The following is a 17,592-nucleotide window of genomic DNA, read 5'->3' as shown; positions in this document are numbered from 1 at the left end:
TAGATTTTCATCGTAATGTTGTTTGGTTTGAACATTTTCATGCTTAAATAGCCCATGTTTAATTCTCTTTTGTTTTATGTGTAAATTTTAGTGAGCGTGACAAATAAATAGCCTCTTTGGAGAACTGCACAAGTGAGATTAGTCTCTTAGTTTCTTGACCGTAAAAGATTGGAAACAGGCATTAAGGAATACTTTAAAAGTGTGGTTTTATCAGGAGAAATTTACATATTTAAAAAATAATAATTGTCTGTTTTTGTTCATTTTGGTAGTAACTTGCTAATTTTGAAGAGTCTTTGATTTTTTACTTTTTTTTTTTTTTGCTGGTTAATGCCCGGGGACGTAGCATAGCATCGTATTATGTTTGTACATAATACTTTCAGTTTAGTCAACTTGAACTTTGCCCTCGCTCACTTATCAAGTCACGGGCGTAGAAACATTGACATACATATAATTGTGTCTTACATTCTCGTATTGTGAGTAGCAAATAATTACCCCCGATTTAAATGGAATGCTCAATGCTTTACTGAATGGGTTGGGCTGCGTAAACACAATCTTCCATGAGAGCGACAACCCCACTATGCAGCGCTTAATGTATTGATTAGAACAGTACCACACTGCGATTAAAAAAAAAAAATCATGAATTGTAATGAGACGCTTTGGCCAAACACCTTCAAAATTGACAGTATGTGATTGTGCTCATTGCTTTTTCTTTTCTTTTTTTTTTTATACATTATGGACGCCGCTGCTTTTAATCTCCTTTCACTTGCAGTGCTACCTCGTTCCGCTATAGTGGAAAATAATTCTTATCTTGATTGTAAACATGCACATATGCAATCATTTGTAAGGCTGATGCCGAAATGTTGTTATTGGGAATATCACAACACACAATTGGAACTGATCTTGGAAGTTGACTGGTAAGAAGAAATAGCTTGGCTCGATGCCTTGGTTTATCATTTGATCTTTGTTAGATTTTCATTTTTGCATTGCTGGAATGAAAAATCACTTCAAACACGCCCACGCCACGGGATAATCGGTCAGGATAATCTTTCAGCGACATCTGAGAATCAGGCCTTTGATGAACTTTGATCACAGGGGAGGAATACTCAAATTTGTCGGTATGTGTCAACCCGGTTTAAGAAGCTGGTACTCACGGTGTAAATAGACAGAACCATTAAAGATGTCAGATATTATTAAACTACCTCTCCAGATATGGCCGAGCAGCTCCCTGTTAAATGATTCGTAACTTTTAGCGAGACAGCGAGGCCTCGGGCCGGTCGCTGGCGTCTGACCGCCTACGGCCAAGAGGTTCGGTTCAGTTCAATTCAGCATCGGCCAGGTCCATCTGCTTGTCACCTGGTCTTGGCACGCAAGAGTCTGGGTAATGACAGGGAAAGAATGGCGTCGGTGGGCTGGAGCTGCGAGGTAATTACTAACTGGAATTCATGCAGAAACAACACATCTGGAGGCCGTGTCTTTCATACTGTCATTTATGATCTTTTAGCTTCAGCATGTTGCAGCAGGGAGGCTAACTAAAGCAAAAGACCAAATATGCTTGAGAATAAACTCTCATAAAATTTGCGGAAAATTTGATTGCAACTAAAAATGAGACCTGTATTGTAAGCTATTAATGTAAAAAATAAAATATTCGTGTGCCTATAAGGGCCGTGGCCTAGTGATTCAGTTGTCTGCTGTGATATCGTAGCATTTGGCACAGGTAGCAATGACCTCAAATGACTATTGCCTTATAATTAACATTTAGCCCTTTCAAAAAACTTCCCATTAAAAGTCCTTTCTGCTCAATGAGAGATGAACTGACTGTAGAAGTTAATGAAATCCTGCAGTCGGTCCACCGGGCGTTCTGTTTTTCATCAATTGGCACTCTATCTGCGGATTGGGGCGCCTCCCACCCAAGAGCCCGAGGCGGCTGAGGCGAGGGTCATGTTCTCACCACCGTTTCCGTCATACAAGCCCCCCCCCCCCCAAAAAAAAAAAGCCGCGTCGCCGCTGTGTGATTGAAGCCTCACCGTGCTTCCTTCTTTTCTTTAAATTAAGATTTCGGTTAATTAAAATGATAAAGTCATGCATGCCGATGGGCCTGCTGGTTCCAGACCTGATTTCGTGCACCACGCAGTCATGCCGAGCCGCGGAAGTTCTACCTTTGATGTGGCATCGTTTATTATTGAAAATAATTGGATTCTGCCTCGATCCCCACAGCCTCCCTCCTACGACACGCTTACGTTTCGACCATCTTTGCTGTGACTCAGTTAACGAACCTCAATGCTAGGCTTGCAAAATTACGTTTCCCGGGAATTGATGGGAATTTAGAAAATTGAAGGTTGGTTCTTCCTGACAGCCTCATAAGTGTTCTTACATTACAAAATAGCTTTTAATGTTTGGATGGTATGATGTACTTTCCATATTTGCAAATGTTAGCGTACATAGTGAACTGCAATTTGCAATTCAGTCTTGTCGCGAAATTATTCGGCCGTAGTGCTGATGCCAACATTCATCTCGGACTTTCCAAACAGCCTCTTAGCCAAGTGGGCCCAGGTTGGCCTCTCCACAACAGTTAGGGAGTTCTCGCCTCGGGTTGGAGTGCCGGCTGCCAGTAAGCAGAGTCTTGAGAGGCTCGTGGGGGGGGTGGGGTGGGGGGGTGGGGGGTGGGGGGGGGGGGCTTCAGCGGCCAAGCCCGGTGAGGGGCTCGTATCAGCTTGGCTGAGCGTGAGAAATGAGCCTCGACGGCCCTGCGGGCGTCTGGCTTCCCTCCACGCTGATAATCAGCAGAAAAAGAGCGCCCCTGATTACTCTGCCCAAGACGGTCACTAAGTGCAGCTTGCAAACTCCTCCAGCCCAAACTCTTGTCATCTCAACAGTGGCGCTAGCTATTGTAGCTACCAAATAACAACAAGTTATATCGCAACGAGTATTTTTATACAACTGGCAGTTTGGGGTTTATTTTTTTACTACTCAAGTACATTTCAGTCTAAACTTTTATACTTTTACGTATGCTCCAGTATGGTTAGCATGTCTTGCTAAATTCACTCATGGTCTATCGAAGTATCTGTTTTTTCCCATTCACCATGGGAAAATCGGGACCTCTAAATCCCGGAGGCTCAAAAGTGCACTACGGTTCATTCCACAGTTAACCATGGTACACTCCCTCCCAGCCCACCACTTTCGATAGACCCGTTCTCACGTTCTGTCAAGTCTATTTTGACCGATGAAAAATGGATACTGACCAGTTTGGGAGTTTGTGGCCCATGGACCAGCAAGTGTGTTCAGGGTTAAATGGCGGGGAAAACAATGCTCCCCCTCACACTGCAGAACAAATTCAAAAACCAATAAAATAAATCTGAGAATTAAACAATATTAGCAATAATCAAATGTAATTGCCATAAATATCTAAAAAAATAAAAAAAGCTAATTCAAAGAAATGTATATCATTTTCAGACTCAGTCATCCAAACTTAACCAGAAGCCGATAAAATATCTTAGTCACTAGAAAATGTTGTTGTTGTACCCTTTGATGTCCCTCTACTGTTTCTATAGTATTGGTTATTGAGTAAAGGACCGTAACTGTGTTGGTTTGAGTGGCGCCGCATACGCCACCTATTAAGTCTGCTCAGCACATAAGCCTTTTTCACTGTTCTCTAGCTTAAGTGGGCTCAGCCGCAGTCACTGGCATTATTGCGGCTCAGTCTATTTCAACTTTGACTCTTTTTTTTCCTGCGCGTTCCCTTTTCCCAAAGATTACAGAAACAAATTAAATGCCAGGTCCTTTGTGTCCTTTACTTTTCTTCTGTACAGGTACATTCAAGGCGCATCCTCTCCAAAGGACATGGTCATCATAGTGGATGTGTGAGTATCTCTTTGCCCTTGTCTCATAGAAAGCACAAAGGGCTCTAGTGCCACCTGTTGGTTCATGCAAAGCCTCAAGGGTGAGCAAATGCGATGCCACTTGACATTAAGCATACCCTTAAGACCGATTTGTAAATGCTTTCTAAGTTATTCATAAATTACACACCATAATACCTAATGCTGCTGTAACAATGCAGTAAATTATAATAGTGAGTGGTAACCTATTACTCGCTAAAGTCACTGCTAGTTACCAATCACACAAACTCATTTTTAACAAAACACGATTGATCACTCCAAATTGTCCCTAGGTGTGAGTGCGAGTGCGAATGGTTGTTTGTCTCTGTGTGCCCTGCGATTGGCTGGCAACCGGTTCAGGGTGTCCCCCGCCTACTGCCCGATGACGGCTGGGATAGGCTCCAGCACGCCCGCGACCCCCGTGGGGACTAAGCGGTTCAGACAATGGATGGATGGATGTTTTATCATGTTGTTTGTAATGTGATATAAATAGGTTACGATGACAGTCATATGTTTATAACCTGTTTATTTCATGTTCATGGATGTATGACCTGGTTATTGTGTGGGCATCCTGCGTATTTATTTTTTTTATAACATGTTAATGATCAGTTTATAACATGTTAATAACTGTTTGGAATACGGCCATTTGTAATGTTTTTCCTGTTTCTATTCGTAATCATAGTCTTAACATGTTTATAACCTGTCTGTAATGTTTATAACATTGTTCATATCATGACACCCATCAATCCTTTCTTTATTATTCTAAAAGTGTTTTCCTTTGTGCAGGAGTGGGAGTGTCAGTGGTCTCACTCTCAAGCTGATGAAGACCTCCGTCATCAAGATGCTGGATACACTCTCGGACGATGACTACGTGAACGTAGCCAGAGTCAGTAGACGCACACGTACAAAACACACAAATGCCGGCTCACAGGAGGCAACCGTTAAGAAAATATGTGGCATGTTCATTAAGCAGGTGTTAATGAGGCGAGTAAGACGTAGTAAGCAGGCTGCGTGCTGGGAGTTTATGTTGCTCCCCGAGGAAGCTCCGCACTTTCACTTGTTATATATAATACTTTGCCATACGGGACGGCGCCAGTCTTTCACTATGCTCATTGCCAGAGTTTCTATCCAGACTAACACATAGGATGAGTATTCAGATTTATCCTATATTGCAGGATTCACACGTATACATAGGCTTGCTTTTTAGTGACTGTTTGGACACGTCCGCCTGTAATCCCCCATAATCCACTGCATTTATCCACTGTATGCTGCCAAATCTGCACAAAATGAGCATAATAATATTGCTGGGGGGGGGGGGGGGGGGGGGGCTTCTGATTCCTGCCATCTGCAAAGAAGGTAAAGGCTTATGGAATATTGACTTGTTTACCAACACAAAAATGCAATCACATATAGGAAATAAATATAAAAATACAGTCGTTGTATTGTGTGAGAAAAGAACAGCTTTTTAATGAGCTGAAAATAGACATTAACTTTATCACTTTATTTGGTTTTGTAGGTAGTTAATCTGATGCTTAAACGAGCCATTAAGCTATAGATTTACATAGTATTGCACCAGTGAGGCCACTTATTAACTGCTAGATGGCTGCGGCACGCCCCCCACCAGACTTGAATTGACACCAAAAAAAAGCGGCAAAACTTGCGTTTGTCATTGCCATATATTTTTTGGAGTACAACAAAAAGCATTTTTTGTTGGTTCCAAAAGTGCAAATTTACTCACTAGCCCAAATATGAACTCCACATACAAATGTATACAGCTAAAGGATAATTGTCTGGATGAGATGAGGCCCATTATATTACCTTGGCTGAGTTTCTCTTTGGTGTTTTGTTACGAGTTGAGGTGCACCTGTTCTTTGCTTGCAAAGTTGTAATTACCAGCGTTTACTGCCAGCCTGAGAGTCGCAGGGCAGCCTGCATCTGCGCACACACCCACGTCTGCCGCCGTGTTGCCGTACACACTCGCGCACAGCGACAGATGCTGTTTTGGTCTTATCTTTGTGTTCTTTCCTCTCATGCAGTTTAATGATGAGGCCGACGCTGTGGTGCCCTGCTTTAGGACTTTGGTCCAAGCCAACGTGCGCAACAAGAAAATCTTCAAGGAAGCCGTCATGCACATGCAAGCCAAAGGAACCACTGACTATAAGTCTGGCTTCACGTTTGCCTTTGAGCAGCTTCTCAACGTAAGTGTGACAAGGATTGGATGCAACTGTTCCAAATCGAGCAGTGCAACAAAAAAACATTTGTTAAAAAAAAAAATCCCGTCAATGTACAAAAAATGTAAATATGGTTTGTATGTTTGCATGCTACTCTAAATTTAAAGTCAGTTTGGACATTTAAAAATTGTCGAGCTTGCCATTGGTTTGCAGGTGAGTTGAAATCATTCCCAGTTGTCTATTGGACGAGAGAAGCGGGGGTCCACCCTAGATTCACTGCCAATCGGTCACAGGATACATATTGACAATCATTCACTAGTCCACTGCGCGGCCTATCCGCAGTCATAAAAGCATATTACCGCAGACAAATCAGTTCTAACTGATTTTGAAGTACAGTGATGCTCTCATCCTGTGTGCGTGTCTTTATTCATCGCTATGTCGGTGACACAGGTGCAACCCCCCCCCCCCCCCACACACAACACCCCACCCCACCCCCCCTCCACCACCACCACCCCGCCCCTTTCTCCGAGCTCCACATGTTGCCGTGTACTCCAGCCAGCCAACACCCTAATGGGCTCCGATGGGATGATTGATGAGCTCGGCCCAGCAGAGATCAGCCTCTCTTTATATTCCTCTGCTGGCTTGGAGGCACACAGCCAAGTGTGGCTTATTCTCTCTCTCACACACACACACACACACACACACACACGCACACACACGCACACACACACACACACACACACACGCTTCTACTGCAAGAAATAAAAACGGCCCTTTTAATAGCTGTCTGCACCATCGTTGCTCTTATGACTGGTGGCAGAAGCCCTATCAAATATGTAATTGTGGCGATATTATTTATCATTATTAGGGACTTGTCAGATGGCTGGCAGCGGAGTCTGGCAACTGCTGCACCGGCAGAAGTATGGCTGCGACTAAATCCAATGTTAAGAACAAAAATGATGCGGAAACTGTGCTTACAAAGTGGTCTCTTTGGTCTTTGTGGATTCAGTGCATTGCAGATTTTTCAGATTAATGCATTGCAGATTTTGAATAATATTTTTGAATCACCTCAACTGCATTTCTTACTTTCCTGGACACAGGAGAGCAGCGCTCCGAGGGCCAACTGCAACAAGATGATCATGATGTTTACAGACGGCGGCGAGGATCGAGCACAGGAAATCTTCGAGAAGTACAACTGGCCCAACAAAACGGTCAGGGATCTCATGTGGTGTCCCTAAATGTCTCTATGCTCTGACCTTGCGTCATCGGCACACGAGTCGATTATTCCCCGGCTTTGTCGTTTGTGTTTGTCTTTGCTTGTCTCGTTCGCTATCGCCGTCGGTGTTAACAGCTTTGACCCGCTAACCAATTAGCTGCTTTATCACGAAAAGCCTGTTAAAAAAAAATTACAGCCAATAGTCGGCGGCTGTGTTCCCACCTCCCATTTATCCCGCTATCCATTACTATCTACTTGTGCACCGACAGCTATACTGTCATACAATAATAATCTGTATTCCGACAAGCGCTGCCGCGGTTCTTTGTGATGCAGCCGCGCAAGAGGCGTCTTGTAGGCTAATCTAATCGCACTCCACATTTGTGTGTTTGTGGCACATGACAGCAAAGCTAATGCTTTCTATTCAGGTGTGTTGGATCCTAAGGTATCTTTCTGTACATATTTAGCAAAAAAGACTCTTGGATTTACTGTTGAATATTATTTTGCCTTTTGGGGGGCTTCAACATGCCTTTTTTTTATTTCATTCCAAGTATGTGTATCCTGGTGAAAATTGGTGTATTTTAATGGGAAAAGAAAAAACATTCAGCCGACATTTGTTTATAATAATAATATTTGTTTATATAATAATATATATAATATATATTATAAAGTATTTATATGATAATATTGAGCAACTTTGTCAACCTGCAACCTGACTGCTTTCTTGAACAACCTTTATGTTACTGACACAGTAGAGTATCATACAAATATGAATGATTCCAAGTTTGATATATATGTATTTTGATCATTTATCTTCAACTGCAGATTTTTTCTCCCTGCAGGTGCGTGTGTTCACTTTCTCTGTGGGTCAGCATAATTATGACGTCACCCCACTGCAGTGGATCGCTTGTGCCAACAAAGGTACATATGGAGTCTATCTCATGAAATGTTCTTAGGAATTGATTCTAGATTCAGAGATTCATGCAAAGACCCTCCCATCTTATGAATGGTTAGAAAAACTACATATTTGATGTATTGTTGTAATTATCAGAAGGTGTAATTTTTTTTTTTTTTTTTTTATTGGGCTTTGTCTTGGGTACCGATTAATGTTGGCTACCGATTTTATACCCAGATTTACGATGGTGGCGATTGATCGTGAATTAGTATTTACCTTTAATTTGCACAATGTGATTTAACTATGAATGCATTATCTACAAGCTTTTAATAGCAATCAAGTTTAAATTTTAGTAACGAATAAACTGGAAAAATAGAAAGTTGTACTTCTGACTACTCCAAAGTAGACCTTCTTTCCTCTCAGCTCAGATATTTTTAAATGTTCTCCCTTTGACGTGTCTTGTTTGTCTCGACTTATTCTTAAAGCTCCTTTATGAAGTCTTGGGAAACTTCAGACATATCTCGTCAGACATTATTAATTAGCAGGAACGGTGTCTGCCTGCAGGGTTATTAGCTTGTCATCTCCGTGTCAGGCTGAGCCCAGTGCCAAGGATTACGATTGCTTGGCTTTTCACCTCCGGAGCGATTAGTGTGCCACTAATGTCTGCGCCAACATAAAACAATAGCACAGACGGGCGCGTCTCTTCCGGGAAGGGTCCTCTTCACGACTTATTTTGCTATCTGACTCCAACAGAGGCAGATTCTTGACATACGAGCTGACCAATGTCTGTGTCTTGCACATAGCTGATACAGTAAAGAAGCGTACACACTTTCCGAGTTTTAACTTCTGGACACACACACGCCCCACCAAACAGGATAATCGCTTGGAATAATCTTTTGCAGATATCAGATTATTTGGCCTTTTTTTTTTTTTACAGATGGAATAAAAGCAAATTTTGAATTAGCATTTGTTTACGCTTATGCTAAAATTGAAATTCAACGCAGTGAAATTCAGAAAGTGGCTCAACAGTATGTCTGGAACCCAATTCTTTGACTCGATATTGTGGTTGAGCTTACCGTGTGACTAGTATTCATGTCTTCTTTTTATTTTTAGGTTACTACTTTGAAATCCCATCGATCGGAGCCATCCGAATCAACACCCAGGTGAGATTTACAAGATTACAACAGTACTTCATGAAAATGAATGAAGATGACTTTTGAAGAGGCTCATTTGCTGCTGCGTTCCCCTCAATGGTTACGGCACGCTGATATGCCTCAGGGCGCTTTATAACACAAAGTCTTCTCAGGTGGATAACTTTACAAGGGGAGCTATGGTGATTCACATAAATTAGGCTCTGACTTCTCTTTGATGAGAATCTTTTCTTTCACCCCTTTGCACACACCGCGGGTTCCCTCTCACTCGCTTGAGGCATGGAGGGCCCTGTGGAGAAGCTCATTGCAGCTGTAGAATTGGACTCGCGCACCAACACCCTTTGGAGCCGCAGATGCCCCAACACGACACTGTCAACAGTGACAGACGGCTAGAAATCTTAATCTTGGAATTCACTATTCCCACAAATAAATACACTTTGTCATTCTTGGACAAATTCCAGTTTGCAATTTGACTGCCCTCTACTAGCGAATTCACCCAAATGAGACGCAGGTATTAGCCTAGATTGGCGAAACTAAATTGTGAAACTCTATTATTTCCATTTATTTTTTTATCCACTATTTTGTGGATTATCCTAAAGTTAAAAATGCCTTATGATGATAATAATAATAATAGTCGCCACCAGTTTTAACAATCAACACAAAATTTGGTATCTATTATAACAGGAAGCCCAATTATTGCAGGTTACGAGCATCTATCAATACCTCTCTGCCAGTGTCAATCAAACAGGAGCATTATTCTCAGAATCCTATCTTTGCCCTAGTAGACTTCCTGGCGTGATGTAAGATATTATGGAGATAATGGCCGCTAATCACCGAGCATGGCTGCTGTGACTTTGTACGGCTCTTGCTCCTTTGCGCGACAGATTTGTGCTCGCTATCATTTTTATGTGCCTTAGATTGTTCTAGCCAGGCGTAAAATTTCCCCTATATCCCGTGAAAAGGTCTGACTGTCACTGTCCTGATGGAATATCTCCCCGTGGCGCGTTAAAGCAGACTTTTATCGAGCTAATAATAGAATAGGTTACGCCTGTCAGCGTCTCGCCGTCCAGCCGATGAAAGCAAACAGTCAGGAGCTTGACGCCGAAACAGGCGTGTGCCCGGAAATGACGCTCACATGTATTTCAATGTGCGCAAAGGTCAAAATTTACAATCATATTTCTTTTGTTTGCATTTATTGTATCATGGAAAAAAAATGCTGTATTTTGCTGTTGTTCTATATCAGGACTATCATTTTGGTGGGTATCACAAAGTCAACGCTAGTTTCACCATCTTGTCTATGCAATCTATTGAACCGTATGTCTTTTTATAGAATGCAATATAATAAGACACCACTGCATATGTATACAACCCAACAAAATGTCAACTTTTCCACTAACTGGGTTTGTTAAAAAGGAGAGCTCAGCATATGACAGCAGTTCTATTCCTAACACCTCACCTCAATTCACAATCACCGCGGGACTTTTGTCACAATGCCAGCAGCGTTGACATTCAAGCCTTTGGGGAAAATGGCTGGCCCTGTTTGCACATCATGCCTTAATGTGTTTTTAATAGCTCCCTCATAATGATGAACTGTAGCCTTGAGTGGCTTGTTGAAGCTTTGCGCTGTCGATGACCCACTGCTTTATGTGGCTACCCGGCAAAGAAGCCCTTCTGGTTTTATGGATATTCGAAGGCTGTTTTGTTTTAACGCCAAGGCGAGCTCTATAAAAGTCAAGCGTGTGTGTTTTACCGCTGCGCTGCTGTGTTTTTACTGTGATCTCAGGAGTACCTGGATGTCCTGGGGCGACCCATGGTGCTGGCCGGGTCTAAAGCCAAGCAGGTCCAGTGGACCAATGTCTACCAGGATGCTTTGGTGAGGGCAAAACACACAGAGAAAGAATCTTAAGATGAATTCATGACTTTGTTGATGGTGTTCCATTTTGTTGCGCTAGGGTTTGGGTCTGGTAATCACAGGGACCATGCCGGTCTTCAACCTCACTGCAGATAACTCAAGCGCGCAGGTACACATGACATTAAGCTTGGATAAAAATTGGATTAAAAAAAAATTCACCAATTTTTTTTTCCATTCGCTTAAAACTGTGCCGATACATTTTATTCCTCTCAGAATGATTAATCCATCTGCTTCAGTTTCCTCCCTAGTCCGACTTAACTACTAACTAATATGCAACTTACCTACATACAGCACATTACTTTCTTCCAACCTACTTACTTAACTACATTTCTACCTGCCTTTCTTAAAACATAGAGTACTTGGAGGGAGGGGGGGGGGCGATGAGCTCCAGCCTTATAGTGCCAGCTGTTGTTGTGCGCCAGGCTAACAGCGCCTCCCTGAGGCAATAGCTGTCATTGCAAACAACCTTCTCGTTACAGTTATCACCCAGACGGCACTTTGAATGCGTCTTTCAGCATCCTTAAGCCCAGTATTTACTTTGAGCTTATCACCGAAGCATAAAGCAGATAAAAATGATAAGAGCGAAAGTAGGTGCTAATCAGATAGTGGCCCGTAGCGATAACTTAGAAAAGCTTCTTCAGGCTCAGTCTAATACTGAGTGTGTTCTGCCCTATATAGAACCAGCTCATCCTCGGAGTCATGGGTGTGGACATCGCAATCAACGAGATCAAAAAGAAGACACCCACGTATAGAGTGAGCATGATGGACACCTAAATACTTTAGTATAGATTACTCACAAAACGTTAGGGATGAAGAGGTGAACTTAATTTAACTGTTCATTGTTTGGATTTGTTTTTATGCTCAACTTTCTGTTCTCTAACAAGCAGTTCAAAAGCAAATGTCTCAACAAAATGGTTACAGAACAGCAAGTTGTGCAAAAAAAGTCAATTGAGTTCACCTATAAAAGCAAATTGTAGTAACAGTAATGTACTGTATGTCTTTACACGTGAATGATGATGTCGTCACCTTTTTTGGGTCACACAGCTTGGGGCCAATGGTTACACTTTTGCGACTGATCCCAACGGTTATGTGCTGCTACATCCCAACCTGAGACCGAAGGTATGTGTGTGTGCGTCGATAGAACTGCAGAATCTCAATTGGATGGTTTATTTATTTTAACGCATTTGTGCCCTCGAGCAGATCATCAACTTCAGGGAGCCCGTCACTCTGGACTTTCTCGACGCGGAATTAGAGGACACCAACAAGGAGGAGGTAAGAGCAATATGCGTCATTCATAATCTCATTTTTTCACATTTCATTGCATTTCAGCATTTCACTGTATGTTCAGCACATATTTGACCCATTAAAATAATCAATTTTGGTTGTTATATTTTGCAGTTTTAAACATCTCATGTTATTTAAACTGTCTCTCTCTCCGTTCCTCCTCAGATCCGGAGACAAATGATTGATGGCAAATCCGGGCAGAGGAAAATCAAGACGCTCATTAAGTCGGTTGATGAGGCAAGTCGTCAATACGCCGAGACTCGCTCATGTTTTAAAGCAGTTCCATCATTAATGCCTTTTCCGCCAATTACGGTGGGCGGGACACCATGTGACACCATGCTGTGTTTATCCGCAGAGGTACATTGACGGGGCCGTGCGTACGTACACGTGGACACCGGTGGAGGGCACGGACTACAGGTAGCCAGGCCATTTATTTATACTGGGCTGACCTTTTGGGAATCGGTAGAAATGAGCCTCCTGCCACGAAGCTGAGGACAGCTTTTGTTACCATGAACATTAGCGGCAGGGGATGGCTACATATTGAGCCTCGAGTGTCCAAAAAAATAAAAATAAATAAAAAATATATATCTAACAAATATCAGACATTAGCGCTAATCTGTGCTAATGCAATTCTGGTAACTTCTCCGTGCAGTGTGCTTTTGTGTGTTTCTAATATTTGTGCATCTCAGTCTAGGGTTGGTGCTGCCAACATATAGCGAGAACCACATCAAAGCCAACCTTAGTGACCAAATCCTGCAGGTGCAGTGTAAGTACCCTCTCACCACCAATGAGACCAGTCTTCTTCTTGCTCTCTTTCTCGCTGGGTTCTCTTCCCACTCTCGCTCAGTCGTTCACTTGGGACTTTATCCAGCGAAGTCTCCAACATCATTGTAGGGAACGGAGCGACTCGCCTTTCTCTCCCTCGTCCTCCTCCTCTTCCTCTCGATGCGCCTTGATAGGTTGGATCCAATCTGAGTATCCCTTCTTCCTCACCCTTCCTTCCTCCTGTCTCCATGCTGTGCTGTTAAAAAAAAAAAAAAACAGTGATGTTTTTTCTTCGCTTCGGCTGAAGAAAAAAACGAACTGAAGAGACAGAAAGGTGAAAGCTATGTGACGCCCGGTGAAAATAATGGTGACTTTGTGCTATTATTTTTTATTTATTATGATTTCCTTGCCAAATGCTCTCGCCTCTTCTCCACCGAGAAATGATTCTGAAGCGTATGTCTTCCACTATTGTGGTGGGGGGGAGAGTTGTGAAAACACGCATGCTTTTCACCTCCTTTTGGTGCCTTCTATGATTTTCTTTGCCTTCTGTTGTATGTGTGACATTGTTTACTTGCGTGTGAGCTTTGGAATCATTCAGCACATAAACTCCCACAAGGCTCGAGTGCCGGGCTGCTCATTTGTGGGAGTTTGGGTTTTGTGGGTCCGAATGGGGACACATTGTTGTCTTTCTCATTCTTTCTTTGTTGTACTTCCTCTTGATATTTTCCCACAATAATTGTGTCCTTTTTTTCTGTATTTCTCATTTGCTCCAGCAAATAAGATATTTGGTCTTTATTTCTTTTCAGCGGGGTACACGCATATTCATTTTAATATCTTCAGCAATGTTTAAAATCAGAGGAAAAACACTGATACGGTGCCACGGGGCATCTAGACAGCTGGGAAATACAATCAGAAATAATACTAATAAATAATAAAAAATATATATCCTTCTGTAATTATTGAAAAGTGTTGACATTTCCAGCCCTGAATGTTTTTAGAGCAGATCAAGGAAGGAAAATTATTCTTAACGCACACCACGTGATAATTGTTCAGGATTATCTTTTCAGAGACATTCCATAATGGTAATTGATAATCAATGTCAACATTTTAATAGCAAGAATATGCATTTTGTGCCCCCACTTGTCTAAATGCTGTATTATGCTCACTTGTTTTCTGGTTTGATCTCATGACTTTTATAATGCGAGCCCAAGGGCAGCTGTGACATCACTTTGAGTCGACAACAGAGGGCGCTATTAGCCAAAATGGCAGTCCACTGAGAGGGAGGAAAAGAATGGAATCATTTGCATAATTCGTATTCCACAAACACAATAACAATCTGAATGCCGTGGTTAGACTAGTAGGGGGCACATTAAACACATTGTTGTTATGAAAATCATTTTCTACTCACCACACCTCAAGAAACACGATCAGGATAATCGTTGGATAATCCGATACTCTGCCGACATGAATCGTGAACGTTAAAATCAGGCCAACTATGTGTGCATCCCGCTTTGTGTTGTATGATTTCAATAGTTTATTTTTTTCTTTCAAGAACACAATATTTTTATTCAAGCAATAAATTGAATAAAATATTGTTTGTGATCCCCTCCCCTCAAAACCCCTTCCTACCCGACCCCCTGTTTCTTTTCTTGCTCCTTCTCTGATGGATCCACACAGTGTCATACATCCAGGGCAAGTATACTCCATCTTGGTCCACGTTCCCTCTTCCCCGACTTCCTCCTCCTCCTGCCTCCTGCTTCCTCCCTCACCCTGAACCCACCCCCTTCCCTCCACCAGTCCCACCACCTCTCTCTCTCCTAACTTCTGGCTCCCCTTGTCTGCCTGCCTGTTTTTGCCCCCAGGACCCTCTTCTTCTTCTTTTAACCTCAGCCCCTACCCTTCGTGACATGATGATAAAAGTTCAGTTCTCAGTTCACCTCTGCTGCCGACGCACTGAACGTGAAGACAGATGTTCATGCTCCTTCTATGGATGGCTCCTTTCCTCCTGTCTGTCTTTCACCTCTTCTTTGCATCCTCTTCTCCCTTACCTGTCTGTGTATTTCTTACGGCGTCACTAATCTGTAAATGTTCATTCTAATATCAATGACCTCAAATTAGCAATATGGCAGCTAGATTGTTGACCTCTGCAAATACAGTAATTAATATTAGACAGCTTATTAGATACAGTGTAACAGTCTGATATGGTCCACGATGAGTTCTGTATAATAAACTTCATCAAGATAATTTGCTCAGTGTTAAATGTATCTCATCACATTTCTATTAGAGATAAATATAGTTTATGAAATTGCTAATATTTTGCCTAAGCGCTCCAATGTGGGAAGAAAGCAGTATAAGCAATATATACAAGTACGTACTAAGCATTAGCATCGGTCGCCAAGTAGGACTGTGGTTGAGCACAGGCTTCCTCCAAAGCTGATCTGTGTCCCGGTCCACGTCTCAGATGTCAGCTCCTGTGTCGTCCCTCTCTACAAACCCCGTCTCATCAGCTTGTCCCCTTCACCCTTTCTGCCACACCCCTGACTCACCCCTCAGACCGCCAGACGCACGGCCCAACGCTTCCTAAGCGAACCCCGACCTTGGGATGATGCATGGCATTGTGGGCGGAGACTACCTGGGCACCCCATTGACGGAGCGAAACCTTGAGTGTGACAAGATGAGATTTAATGAATCAATTTTGCTTAGCGTTGCCCTTCAACATGCCCTTCACAATGCAATGCATCTCCTGCCATTACGTGTCCTTCCGAGCCCCCCTGCCCTGGCAGTCTGAGGGGCGACCACACCTTCATCAGGACCCTTGCAAGAGTTGGCCACGTTGATGCCTGCCTGACCTTTTGACAGCGCTCGCTGCAACTACGTGCGGGTCTGAGAAGTCGCTTCCTGACACCACGTTGAGTGAAGTCACTTCTCAGACATCTCAAATGCTGTTAAGTTTGATCATGATGACAAAAAACAAAAAAGTTCATCCATTAAGGTCAGGTTCTGTTTGAGGCACCATATTGGCTAACGCTAGTGTTTCCCATGATTCCTCAACGCTGCTATGGTAAAAGTCCCGTTGTGTTCACCCGCCCTCCGTCCCCCGAACAGCTGCAAGTCCCTCACTTTCTCAGCCCCCTTCCCGGATAATCTTCCCCCTTTCTGTTTCAGATTTTGAGTCACTGCTGCCAAACAGTTTTGAGTCTGAAGGACATATATTCATTGCTCCCAGGTAGCCTTGTGTGGAACGCTCCTCGTTGTCATTACGCCACATCTCGTCCAGGAATTTTGTGTGTCTGTGTGTGTGCGTGTATTGCATTAAAGTGTTTTCATTATCACTGATGAGTGATGTCGGAACTTGGCTTTTGTGTCATCAGAGTTCACCGTCACCAAGTACAACCCTCCGCGCATGCTGCCACTTCTGTGATGCTGCATGATTTGTCTTGGGACTTTCAAAACGTCAGACAGGTTGGAGCAGTTTTCATTATTTTTATTTTTATTTTTATCCCTTCTCAGGGAATACTGCAACGATCTGGAGTTGTCAAGCAATAACACGGAATTCCTGCTCAACTTCATCGCCCTTATGGAGAAAGTGACGCCCGACTCCAAGCAATGTCAGTTGATTTTGCATTTGCGATATTTTTAACTGAAAGTTTAACTAGTCAAGGGACCAAGTAGTTGACTCTAACCCCCAAGTTGTTTTATAATTGCCTACATTCACCATTTACTTGGCTTATAAAAAATAAATCACCATCCATACACCTGGAAAGTAAACAAAAGAAGATTTGGGATTGTGAATATTGGACATATTTTTTTTAGGACATTTGTGCAGTTGCTTTCATGAGTCACTTGTGCGGTAGGGCTCCATACCTAATAAAACAAAAGCCCCCCCCCCCCCCCCCCCCTTTAGGAAACAATAAGACTGACCACTTGGTATTCATGTTAATATTTGTCGCCCTGTTCAGGCGACAATTTGCTGCTTCACAACCTGATTCTGGACACGGGCATAATCAGGCAGCTGGTGGACAAAGTGTGGAAGAATAAAGACTTGAACACGTGAGTGCACGATACCTCGTTCAGACTCTTTCAGACGTAGGCAGATAAAAAAAAAAAAAAATCCCCAGAAATCTGTCCACTTTAACATTCCTATGTGTTTGAAGGTACGGTTTTCTGGCTGTATTCGCTGCCACAGACGGGGGAATCACACGAGTGTTTCCCAACAAGTAAGAGTCGTTCTTATCAAGACTGTGTTTTTCATGCCTCCCTTTTAAAGCCTAATCACTTTGATAAGAAACAAGCACAGCAGTAGCGGAGAGATTTACAGCTCTCTCTTAA

The 17,592-nt window shown here is 42.7% G+C and overlaps 1 protein-coding gene across 2 annotated transcripts in view; it reads left to right on the top strand.

Annotated features, from left to right (window-relative positions):
• Positions 1-17,592, top strand: part of cacna2d2a (calcium channel, voltage-dependent, alpha 2/delta subunit 2a) — a 105,769-nt gene that overhangs the window by 82,029 nt on the left and 6,148 nt on the right. Inside the window, exons 9-27 of one of the 2 annotated variants that reach the window (XM_049733436.2) lie at positions 3,807-3,857; positions 4,659-4,758; positions 5,909-6,070; positions 7,144-7,254; positions 8,099-8,177; positions 9,265-9,314; positions 11,086-11,175; positions 11,255-11,323; positions 11,893-11,967; positions 12,259-12,333; positions 12,415-12,486; positions 12,664-12,735; positions 12,854-12,915; positions 13,188-13,264; positions 14,941-14,955; positions 16,429-16,489; positions 16,774-16,871; positions 17,223-17,313; positions 17,418-17,480. In XM_049733436.2, the coding sequence (XP_049589393.1) occupies positions 3,807-3,857; positions 4,659-4,758; positions 5,909-6,070; positions 7,144-7,254; positions 8,099-8,177; positions 9,265-9,314; positions 11,086-11,175; positions 11,255-11,323; positions 11,893-11,967; positions 12,259-12,333; positions 12,415-12,486; positions 12,664-12,735; positions 12,854-12,915; positions 13,188-13,264; positions 14,941-14,955; positions 16,429-16,489; positions 16,774-16,871; positions 17,223-17,313; positions 17,418-17,480 (1,473 nt within the window). The remainder of the gene's footprint in view (positions 1-3,806; positions 3,858-4,658; positions 4,759-5,908; positions 6,071-7,143; positions 7,255-8,098; positions 8,178-9,264; positions 9,315-11,085; positions 11,176-11,254; positions 11,324-11,892; positions 11,968-12,258; positions 12,334-12,414; positions 12,487-12,663; positions 12,736-12,853; positions 12,916-13,187; positions 13,265-14,940; positions 14,956-16,428; positions 16,490-16,773; positions 16,872-17,222; positions 17,314-17,417; positions 17,481-17,592) is intronic. The other variant, XM_049733437.2, reaches the window with a different exon arrangement.

The sequence above is a fragment of the Syngnathus scovelli genome, chromosome 11, assembly GCF_024217435.2.
Source record: "Syngnathus scovelli strain Florida chromosome 11, RoL_Ssco_1.2, whole genome shotgun sequence".
Lineage (NCBI taxonomy): Eukaryota > Metazoa > Chordata > Actinopteri > Syngnathiformes > Syngnathidae > Syngnathus > Syngnathus scovelli.
The sequence above is the reverse complement of the archived record's forward strand: the minus strand, read 5'-3'. Positions and strand labels throughout refer to the sequence as shown.